Source organism: Toxorhynchites rutilus, chromosome 3 (assembly GCF_029784135.1).
Source record: "Toxorhynchites rutilus septentrionalis strain SRP chromosome 3, ASM2978413v1, whole genome shotgun sequence".
In the NCBI taxonomy this organism is placed as follows: domain Eukaryota; kingdom Metazoa; phylum Arthropoda; class Insecta; order Diptera; family Culicidae; genus Toxorhynchites; species Toxorhynchites rutilus.
In genome coordinates, this window is record NC_073746.1 from 58,503,414 (window position 1) to 58,515,658 (window position 12,245).

A 12,245-nucleotide genomic window follows, 5' to 3' on the forward strand; every position below is an offset into this window, starting at 1 on the left:
CATTATAATATCAAATTATCTTGAGATGAAATTTTTGTATGACATGAAGAAAACAAACCCACATTAAATACCAGTTTGATACGGAGAAGTTAATTTTCATTAATGATTTTTTATTTGAAAAGGGCTCATTCTGCCTGAAAACTCATTATTATCTTCGACACTTCACTAACTCGAAAAACGTAGTTCGATGGCGTGTCGTTTATTTCGTTTCCACCGTGAAGTGTATTCGAGAATCAGGCCCATTGTCTTCGCTACAGTCTAAATCGCACTCTTAAATAGTATATTTTGTGATCATTCACAATAAAGATCAATCCGTTCAGTCAGAGTGGACCAAGTTAATTTTTAAATATACTCAGAATGTGATCAATTTGCATCAACTGGTTCAAGTACAATTCAACAAGGTACCTTAACATTCGTTGGGGTATAGGCTACAAAGTTTTTCATAAAAAACTGTGTTCTCCTGGTCAATCCCCTTCATTTGATAACCCATATTAATGGGGCTTTGAGAATATATGTAATCTGCCATTTTGTAGCGGTCGCCTACTTGGATTCTCAAGATCATGAAATACGCAGTTTTATAATGACTGCTGAGATAAAGGTGTGTTCCAAATTTCAGATCAATCGGTCAACAGGAAAGGGGTCAAATTTAAATTAATGTGGTACAGCGCCGTAGACAAACATGTTACATACAAATCTACAAATATGTCACAGCTAAATAAAACCGTTTAAAAACTCCAGCATTTTATCAAATCGAGCGCGATTCACCTTTCCTTCACCCGGCTCGACACTTCCACCGCTTTTAACATACTTCGATAGGTTTTCCTGCTCCACATCCCATAGAATCTCCTGTCTGTCACTCTTGCGGTATCGCACCGCACATCACCTGCAAATGTAGCGACATATCTTATGCTGAAAATCAATCTCAAGATAGCGTCTTTCCTGCTTGGCGTTCGATGATAGAATGTGGCCAAGCAAGTAAGGTAAGGTATTGTAGCTTACATAGTGCTTTACCAAATGTAATCAATAACTCGAAATTTTCAATTTTGCTACTTGGTCCCCTCTGATTTAACACCGACCATTTGATATCGAAAAAAAAACGATTTTCCAAATTTCCTTTCCCCTTTAACTTCCGATAAATTCATGCATCAAGAAATCCAAAGAACTTCGGATATATAGTTATTCTTTTCATTCTGTCGACGAAATATCGCGATAAAACATTATAAATGTTATTTATCGGCTAATCATAAATAATTTTCTAATGTAATATGCAATATTTATTCTCACAAATCATAATCATTAGACACAGGTATTCAGTCTTATGCTAAACATAGAATAAAACTAAAAAAAATCTGGCATGACTCAGTTGACACAAGATCCATATAGCTAGTCTAGGTAACTATCGTGATACGCAAATGCAAAAGAAATATGCTTTCAGCCAAAAAGCTGAACTTCTAGCTTAACCTACTCGGGGTTAAGGGAATTATTTCGTTTTAGCAGCGGTTTGCTGCTTCTGCTGGCCGTAGTACTCTTCCCGGAACTGTTTGTTCATCATTCCGCCGATCATGGTTCGGATCCACTCGGGAGCCAGTCCTACCGCGCAATACTGGATCCCGTGGGACCAGTAACCAGTGGTTTGCTTTGATTTTCCTAGCGTGAAGACCGCGTGCTTGGTGTACGTTTCGGCATCGGGGATGAAGATTCCGCCCTCCATCACGCTGGCCGAAAAGTTATTCATCTGGAATGATGGGGATGTTTTTAATTAGTTTTTTTTCTCGTTGATGCCTTCCGCAGCGGAGTTTTATCAGTTGCATTTGCGATTATTAGTGGTATCTGTTACAGAGGATTGAACTGTACAAAGAATCAGGTTCCGAGAAACGCAAGCAGCACATCCAGTCAGCGACGAAAAAAAACTGCATTCAACCCGAATGAGAGGAGAACGTGAAACAATTACTATTGATAGGAACGGCGAACACCCCTTCAGCTTACAAGAAGTGCAGAACGTGAATATGGGTTCCTGAACCGGTTTTTAAACAACAAAAGGTCGATGTATCGTATTCAGATACGAGCAAAGTGCGTGTATACTTCCTTATTCATTCATGAGCAGAATCAATGTTGTAGGTGTAAGATGTTTTAATTGTAATGAAGCTCAAACGAATCCATGAAGCAATTTTGTATTCCACTGGGTTTGGGATTGAGATTGTTCACGTGCGGCCAAATTATTAATTTGGAGCTGTAATGTGAAAATTCGGACGCCTGCCTCAGACATCTTCGAAAGATCAAACATCTCCCAAGGCACAAAACCCGTCAAAAAGATTCTGATAATGATGTGGTGAACATCGTTCGATGTCATTCGGTTTGAAACAAGAATCAGAAAATTGAATCAAAGCATGAGCTCGATTGGGGGCTCCAATCTGAGCTAGAGTCTAAAACATACGATACATCTGAGCTAGAATCTAAAACATACGATACATCTGAGTATAAGGTCAAAGTAACAAACTCTACTAGTTTCCGAAGCAAAACCCAAGACGGAACTTAGTTCCGAGGCAGAATAACAGCTAAAACGCGATTTGAAGCACAAAATATAACCAGTTTTTGAAATGCAACTTTTGAAAAGTAGAAATGTTAATGACTTAGTAACTTAGTTCTGAGTAACTGCGACACAATTTGAAGTCGGGACTGCTATAATATTTGAGTCATTCCCACAGTATGAGTTCGCGATCACATGCACATTGCAACAAATTGCATTCGCGCCCCATAGGCATTTAGCTAAACGCTTTCGTTAAAAGCCGTTTTAGCTAGCAAGCCCGAGATCCATCATTCAAATTTGCACCACGGCTCCATTCCCCCGCACGATACTGCCATTTAATAGCAGCTTGATAGTTCGAGATCACCATCGATACGCATCGTATATTGTTTTAGTTGGTTTTGTTTTTCCCACGTAGTCTTCAATTAAACACTTAAGCAAAAAAAAAAGATTAACCAGTACTTGACCCCAACGATGCCCTCCCGTTGATGATGGTTTTTTAGCGATTGATACCGGCGGCGGGACAAGTTCTTGCTCACCTTGGTCGTCACAAACATCGGGCTAACCAGTTGACAGGTTATGCCGAATGGCTCCAGCTCGTACTGCAACGCGAGGGTAAAGTTGTGGACGTAAGCCTGATGGAAAAGAAGAAACAAAACATGTTAGAGGAAAAATCAACATCGATTAACATTGAAAGCATGCAGAATAGAGAGGAACGACCTGCAATTTAGAATGTCATGTGTATGTATCGTTTTTGTATTTCATAACACCGCCAAGAGCATTTTCATTCGAACAGATGATTCAACCGATCTTCAACTATGCAATGATCAGTCGAAAGTTGATTCATCACTGCATCGCTGTGTATAATATTCAATCAAATATCGTTGGTTATATCAATGGTAAAATGTTTCTGTCGGTTTCTATATAACTAACTGCTACCAGAAACAAACTTTTCGATGTCATTAGTTATTAGACGATTCAATCATGGATGGAAGAACCAACTAACCTTCGAAGCGGCATAGACCGTCATGTAGGGCAGTGGCTGCCGTTCGCTACCGGAGGAGACATTCACGATCGCTCCCTGTCGGCGTTGCTTCATCTCCGGGAGCACCAGCCTCGTCAGCATGGTCACAGCAGCGATGTTGACGTTCATGATGTCCCACAGTTTGTCCTCTGGAATCTTATCCAGATCGTCTGGGTAATCGACATTGGTTCCAACGTTGTTCACTTTTCAGTCCGAGAGGAAAAGATATGAATTAGCGAATATGAACAGATGAAAATTTCAAGTTAATCAACTGCGTTTATGTAACGCTTTATGATTGCTATAAAAAAATTACCGCACATTTAGGGGTTGCAGCGTTTCTCGAAGCCGAATTTTTTATTTTGTTTTGCTTCACAGACAAATGGGATGGTGTGTTGTGAAATGCTTCATCAGTGATTAAGTAATAAGTCGAAAGTGTGACTGAAAGTGATTTGAATTTCTTTTTCAAAGTGTTGCGTCACTATTATTTTTTTTCTAATTACACTGCTATTATCAACAGAATTATCCTGTTCTTCTGCCTAATTTTTCGTGACTGTGTAATTTCGAAGCATACAATTTGAATGTTTTGATTGGTAAAACACTTGGAAATAGATATGTTGATCCATTGTGAATTGCAAAAAAGGATGACCTTTCATATTTGACTGTTGCAAACAAAAATGTTGGAAGTACATTGAGCTGTCCAGGTTATCGAATCGAGATGCTGGTCAAGACCAGTCCTCGGTTCACAAATCGTGAATTAGCCGATCCACTACAAATTTCTAAAAATATCGGAATGGAGGAAGTGATTGCGTTAATTAATGTGACATAGGGGAGAGGGGGTTGCCGTGATCGTTACGTAACAAAATTCCATTTTGACCCCCACACCCACACCCCCCCTCTCTAAATCAAACACAAATTTCTCCAATACTCGAGAATTATTCAAGCAAATGAAACCAAATTAGGTATATTGAGGTTTTAGAGTGCACTAAATGATTCTATGGTGGTTAGACTCTCCATCCCTTCTCTAAGGAGGGGCTGCCATACAAATGAAACACAAACTTCTGCATTACTCGAGAATTAATCGAGCAAATGAAACCAAATTGGGCATATTGAGGTTTTAGGGTGCAATAAATGTTTCTATGATGGTTAGACTCTCCATCCCTTCTCTAAGGAGGGGCTGCCATACAAATGAAACACAAATTTCTCAATTACTCGAGAATTAATCAAGCGAATGAAACCAAATTTTCATGTGAAGGTTTTAGGGTGCAATAAATGTTTCTATGATGGTTAGACTCTCCACCCCTTCTCTAAGGAAAGGCTGCCATACAAATGAAACACAAATTTCTGAATTACTCGAGAATTAATCAAGCGAATGAAACCAAATTTGGCATGTGGAGGTTTTAGGATACAATAAATATTTCTATGGTGGTTAGACACTCCTCCCGCTCTCTAAAGGTGGGCTGTCATACAAATGAAATACAAATTTCTGTATAACTCTAAAACTAATCAAGCACAATTTGGGATGTGAGAGTTTTTGAGTATGAGAAATGTTTCTATAATGGTGTGACACTCTCTCTCCTCTGGAATGGAGAGGGGTCCCATAGAAATATTACACATATTTCAACCATCAATTTTCCATCCAAACATGACAATTGAAAATTTTCGGAAAACTCTGAAGGAAAAAGGGAAAACTCGGAAAATTAAATTCCCATATGTTCTACAATTACATAGTGACAAGTGCTGTTAGTCCATTTCAGATTTGCGCTAGCGAAATTGATATTTGTTCGAAACTCGAAATGGATTTTAATGTGATGAAACGCACTCCTATATCTTCTTCTGTATATACCAAAAAAAAAAGGATTGCCGGATGTGTTGATAAGATCAGAACTCGAAGAAGGAATTGTCCGATTTAGGGCTGTCTGTGTCTTTATTCTATCATATTTTCTGTATAAAACATTTATTCCATGTCACGGAGAAACATGTTATTTGCAAGTGGTTGAAAAATCTTGAACGAGAATTGTGTCTGAAAATAATCTGATATTATAATGATGAGTTTTGTAAATTCTACGGGGTCGATTAGAAGATCAATCAATGAACAGTTCTGCGATTGGACCCATGAATTTGCTCATAGTAAGAAAACGTGAATGTTTGAAGGTATTGATAACAAATAACAAATTTTGGGCGGGACGAAGTTTGCCGGGTCAGCTAGTATCGTATAAAATGCCAAAATTGAAGGTGATATACATATATCCAAGACTTATTTTCTTTGTATTCTGGTGACTTTTGACTGGTTCGACACTTTACTTCCGCCAAGACACATTTAGGTGATATATGATGAGTATAACCGGTAAATACATGCAAAAGTGGAGGCCGACAATGTTATATACAGAGTGGCGCACAAGTCATGCAACGCTCTCTGAAGGAAAAAAAATAACGATCGCGCCGCAACTATCGAGCGTGTTGGTTCATAAGCGGTTCAGTTGTTCGACTGCCGTCATAGAGGTAATATATATATATATATATATATATATATATATATATATATATATATATATGTGTGTGTCAGAGGTATATTTATGTAAATCGGTTAAGTGACTTATCTACGTATATAATACTGTATAAAGCAAATTAACGATGCGCATTATACCAATCTACGACTTATTCCATCAATGATATAGAAATTCGTGTTTTTACAATTTTACGATTTTGGATACACATGATGCATACTTTGATTGATATTTTATACAATTTTGATTTGATACGAATTCCAATGCAACTTTGCATGTGCAAAAATTTCACGATACAATGCTTGCTAGGTATTCTTAATCAGCGTCTCGATTTAGTCATAATCAGTAGCGGCACGAACTTCTCGAATAACTTTATATTTTTTTTATATATGATGTATTTCTTCAATAAAAAAAAATACATTTTTCAATGACAAATACATTATATGTAAAAGTCATGGTTACATATTCTTCCCTGCTAATATTAAATCGTATAAAGTGCCAAAAAAAATTAAGGTGATATACGTATGTGCAATATTATATACATATACAGCCATCCCATGCCAAACCGATATAGTGGTTCTCAGATTTTCGTGAAAAGCGGTAGTTTGGTTTCTTTTGGCAATTTTTTATCGATTTTATGGTGGTCCGAAAAATCATCTTTTCCAAAAATGAATTTATTTTTCAAAAACGAGCTAGTCTTATTTGAAAAAAAAAATCACATTTGCGAAAAATTGGATTTTTTTTGTAATTATTGATTGTATTTGTTTTTTATAGTTTACATGGTTTAAGATAGAGAGCGCTATATTTCTTATATTTAAGCTGAGGTTTATTTGCATATCACATCCAAAAACCAGAGATGTGTTTCGCTTCGTTTTTGAATTATGATTTTTCAAAACAATCTTTTTTTCAGTCTTTGTTCAATATTCCTATGCAAACATGCTAGATCTATGTGACTTGAACCCTTTTTTTACGCCAGTGCAGTATTAAAAAAAAACTCATTGGCTTCAATTTGATATGTCGGTTATCTAAATTGGCACAGTATTTAAAAAGTAATGTGTTTTCGAAAAAGTCATTTTTGGAAAAAAAATATTTTTCGGGCCATTGGCCATCGAAAAATCATGTCTTGAAAACGACAAAAATCACATATCTGAGTTTCAGATAAATTATGTAAAAAACCTCAGCTTTCAGAAAAAATATTAAAAAAAATATAACGCCTTTAGTCCAAAGTCATGAAAACAACAAAAACAAATACAATCAAAAATTACGAAAGCAAAATTTTTGTAAGTATAATATTTTTCCAAAAAAGATTAGATAATTGGGTTTAATTTAATATGTCGATCATTTGAATCGGGCTGGAAGTTCAAAAGTTATAATTTTTTGAAAAAAGTCATTTTTGGAAAAATGTGAAAAAATTTGATCGGACGAGTCTAAAATGGAAATGGGCACCCTAATAAAAAAAATCTGAGTCTAATATTTTGCGATGAAGGAAAAAAACTACCAATTTTAACGAAAATCTGAGAACCAGAGTTTGGCATGGAATGGCTGTATATAAAGTCGTATATGCTTGTTACTCTGATATGCGACAAGGTTATTTAAAATGAATAGAATTTGAGTATATTATACTGCATATAGCAATATTACGAAGCTCTTTATACCGATATACGACTTAATCCATCAATCATATAGAAAATCATGTGGAATATAAGAACTATTTTCGTTTATAAGAATAGTTTGGTTCAATGAAAAGGGGCTTCAGATTAAGGACTGGTCAGCTTGTTTACCAGATCAAAACCCAATTGAAAACTTAGGAGAAGTAATTGTACGAAGAGTAGATGCTGTGTGGTACGAGACAAAAATGTCAACATGCCGCAGCTCTCGTCCCGTGATACATTGACTACGAGACTAATTTCACTACATATCAATTTCAGAACAACATTCCCATTGGCCTCCAATAACATCTAGCACATTCATCTCAGTGGATATCCACTCAACCATCATCAACTGCTTTTACCTCGCAAACCGTTCGCTCTTCTGAAAACCATTAAATATTACAACTGAACGTAATTCTAATTGTATTTTTTCTAAAACATTATCCTGAATTTTGGAGGGTTGAAAAAAGGGCGAACTATGGAAAAAAGCTATATTTTCATTGACCATATTAACTGAAGAGTCTAACTTCCACTTTGCAACAGTCCTCTTCAAAATGACATAGTGATAATAATGATGGGATTTTTTTTATGTTGGAAGGTTTGCGAAATTTGGTTTTGTACCAATCGGAAATAGGAATGTCCAAAACATCCTGTTTGAACGCATCATCCGCTTCCTCGTTGACCAAACAATTTATTTTTAATGTGCAGAAGTAACATGATGCCAATGTGCTGTATGACGGGTAATGCATCTACTTGATGTTTTGAGGAATCCAGGAGTAATTTGTTAACACGTTGAACTCGGTGTCGGTTCCTAGGGACTAACGTTCAGCTTTTCGTTAGAAAACGTTGATCACTGGGACTGGTAGCTACGAAATAAGGGAAAATTTAAAAAAATAAAAGTTCATTTTTTTTATACAACAAATATCTTTGGCAGCGGGGCCGATACTGATATTGTGCAAATGTTCTTGATACGGGCTGAGTGGAAAGCGTAGCAATAACAATTAGGGGCTCAACGTGGTAACTGGTTCCAAAATTATGTAATATCAATCGTTAACAAATCTTTACGACGCCCAAATGTACGTGCAATATTGAGTGTACATTCTGTCAAATATACATCGGAAGTTTGTAATTGTAAATCTTCCCGCTGATCATTTCAGAATTTTGTTTATTTATTTTTAAATTGGTACTACTGTCGGTGATCTTAATGTGAATTCTGTGCGCGATCTGTCATTTAGTCATTAAGCGTCATTAAGAACAAGTTAACGTTATTGTGTTCGACGATTTTCGTATGATGTTGTTCATTTGGAATTCCTTCCGGAGGGCCAAACGGACAATAAAGAGTATTACTTGTAAAGAGCATAAAGAGAGTATAAATAGTATACCTTAGAGTTATGAGGCGATTGAGAGAAAAAAATCGTCGCAAACAGCCAGATTTGTGGAAGGATAACACTTGCATTTTGCACCACGATAATACATCAGCTCATTGATCGATAATTGTGAATGAATTCTTGACCAAAAATGATACGAATATGGTTGAACCAGCACCGTAATATCCAGATATGCCCTCGTGTGACTCTGAAACATCGTGGGACCCGTTTTGACACCAGCTCGGAACCATCGACAAAAGTTGAAACAAGTTGATCGGTACAGTTGTTGAGAAAATACACAGCGAAAATAATGAGTTTTTCAGTTATTATTTTGCTGTGAGAAATTTTAAAATCACTGTAAACACCACAAACAGCACTTGACTGTCAAAAAGTTCTGAAAAGACCCATCACACTCGACATACTGTAAGAGATAGCTGCGTATCTGAAAACTCATTTTTTGTAAGCAGACATTGTTTTCTGTTGTTCATTTAATAAATATTTTCGTATACAATGAAATCACGATTGTCACACTTTTCACATCCCTTCCGTCTCACTCACTGTCTCTTATTCAGTACCGTAGCTTTTATAACAGTCCTTCCACCACTCCATATTCTCTTGGATACATCCCCAAGTTATTCGGCTCGAATCGCATACATTAAGACCACTCACCTAATACTCCGATCGGAACTCCTGCCAGCTCCTGCTGAAGTTTTTCATAGATGGGCCTTCCTTGGCTAAAATCCGCTGCTATCCATTTCGTTTTAACCTGATGGCACTTCTCGATCTCACCGGCTACGGCTATTAGTTTCTCAGCGGTCCTTGAGATGAGCACGATATTGAAACCCCGCGCGGCCAGTTGGAATGCATACTGCTTGCCGATTCCATCGGTGCTGCCTGTTATTACTGTGCTCCGTCACAGACAAATAGAATATGTAATAACCACACGTTGATTGGGAATGAATAAAAATAAGCAGGGCTGCTTACCTGCCCATTTCCCAAATCTCTCCGTGAGGCTCTTGTTCTCTGAGGGGACGAAGTAGGGAGCCAACAGGGATTGTATTATCTGTACGAACGACTTTAGATTGTCGTAAAGCCAAACAATAAGAACCCAAAGTCCTACGATAGACAGCGCCGTGACGCTCCCACTGAACAACATGTTTGCACACTTCAGTTCTTTTTTTCTGTTTGGAACTGTAAACCACAGTCGAGGCGTAGCAGCTGCCCAGCTGCAAATGTCTAGCTGTATTCAAATACTACTACACGTGTTGAAGCCCAGTCAATGTCAGTGAGCTACTAGTTTTAACCTCACACGCGAATCGCGTTTCCGATTCGCAGTGGCGAAGGCACCCGGCACACGCGACAAGGTCGTCAACTCTGCAGAACTTAACAAACAACGATGTTCACTCGGTGAGACACGGCGCAGCACTGAGCTCAGTGTCGATGCTTGATGGTCTGATACTAAGAGATCGCGAGCAGTGGTAATAACACAGCATTCAGCTTCCAGCTTGAAGCGGAAAAAAAATAAACAACACACAATCTTCTACTTCAACTGAGAGACAAAAACACTTAAAATGATGATTGTCGATCTACGGACGCGTGAAACACCTCGTCGCGTAACCTACATAACCTTCTTTTGCTGTTTGCTTCTGCCGTTCCGCTAGAGTTAGAGCCACAGAGAAAGTGTTTTGAATCATCGCTGGCGCACAGATGTTATTATCCCACCGAATATGGCGTGTCACGATTGAATGTCAGAAATTATTATGTAAATGTAATCAACCAGTGTGGTTGAGACTGCGCATTGTGACTAATGAATGAGTGAGCAAGGGGTTTCGTGACATACACCAACGGACGACTGAGCAGACTGCTGATAATCTAACAATTTGGTAGGATCATATGACAACATTATACTTAAGGTACCTTATCAAAAACCGCTGATATGGATTTCCTTTTTCACAAAATCAGTTGTTTACTTGCACTTTTGTTCAAACCACCTATCAGTGAATGAAGAAAATTTCTAAACGGCTTTCAAAATTGATTAGAAATAAAATTAGAAACTTTGAAACTTCAAACAATTTTTTAATTAATACATTTCACTTTCTATATTTTCTATTCATTTACTGCCCGATTTTTTCTATATTATTTTTTATTATTTTTTTTCTTATTTTTTCAATTTCTTTAACTCTTTATTCTTTGTTTAACCTGAAAATCGCATGCACACTAGCGTTGTCTACTACCATGAGCGGTTTTTTGACCGCTGGATAATATATGAGTATTTATAAAGTTATTTGCATTGTAAGTCTGAGATTATTACACATTTTAATTTTTAACAGCAAAAAAAATCCAATTGTTCTTCGGTACACTCTATATGTTTATGTTCAGTTTGTTTTATACAGAATATAAAGGGTCGACCACCATGAGGTAAAATCATCGATCGGTCATTCCTATCCAATCATTTTCAAAGAAGACTAGCTTCAATTTTATGTGTTGATCATCTAAATCGATCCAATAGTTCATAAGTTATTAATTTTTGGAAAAAAATCATATTTGGAAAAAGGGTGAAACAGTATTTTTCGGACCACCCAAAAATGTAAATGAGTACCCTAATGAAATAATAAAAAATACGGGTTTAATATTTGGCGATAAGCGACAAATTTTTTTAATGAAAACCTGAGAACCATCATACCGGTTCGGCATGGAATGGCTGTATAATAATTAAATAAATAAATAAATAAATGAATAATGTTAAATACTTAAATGCTTCTGCGAGATTTATACCCAATTTCATATGCACCTGGTGCATATGGAATAAGAAATGGGGTCCTGCATCTTCAGACGAACACAGACCAGGAATCGTTTTTCGGAAATCATCCTATTTATGCGTTTTGATGGAAGAGACGAGCGAACCCAGCATTCGCGGATTGACAAATTTGCTCTCATATCGGAGGTGTGGCATACAAAATAGCTAAAATTGCCACAAACCAGTCGGAAATGTTATTGTTTGTGAACATCAATTTTCGACAAAAGCAAGATGCAGATCCTCTCAATATAAGCAACCAAATTGGTATCAAAAATATTAGTAGGAACTGTTTGATTGAAGGTAATTGGTCAAACCTACAAAACAAAAGAAAAAACAAAACGGCACTTTTTTCAATGTATTTTCACAATTACCAATTACCA

The 12,245-nt window shown here is 36.9% G+C and overlaps 1 protein-coding gene across 1 annotated transcript; it reads right to left on the reverse strand.

The window, feature by feature from the left end:
• Positions 1-1,248: 1,248 nt before the first annotated feature.
• On the reverse strand, positions 1,249-10,888 carry LOC129779378 (inactive hydroxysteroid dehydrogenase-like protein 1). The gene is made up of 5 exons (XM_055786809.1): positions 10,053-10,888; positions 9,738-9,971; positions 3,531-3,751; positions 3,064-3,159; positions 1,249-1,735 (listed from the first exon to the last, which is right to left on the reverse strand). The coding sequence occupies exons 1-5, from the start codon at positions 10,222-10,224 to the stop codon at positions 1,481-1,483; spliced, it is 978 nt and encodes a 325-aa protein (XP_055642784.1). The 5' UTR covers positions 10,225-10,888; the 3' UTR covers positions 1,249-1,480.
• Positions 10,889-12,245: the final 1,357 nt, after the last annotated feature.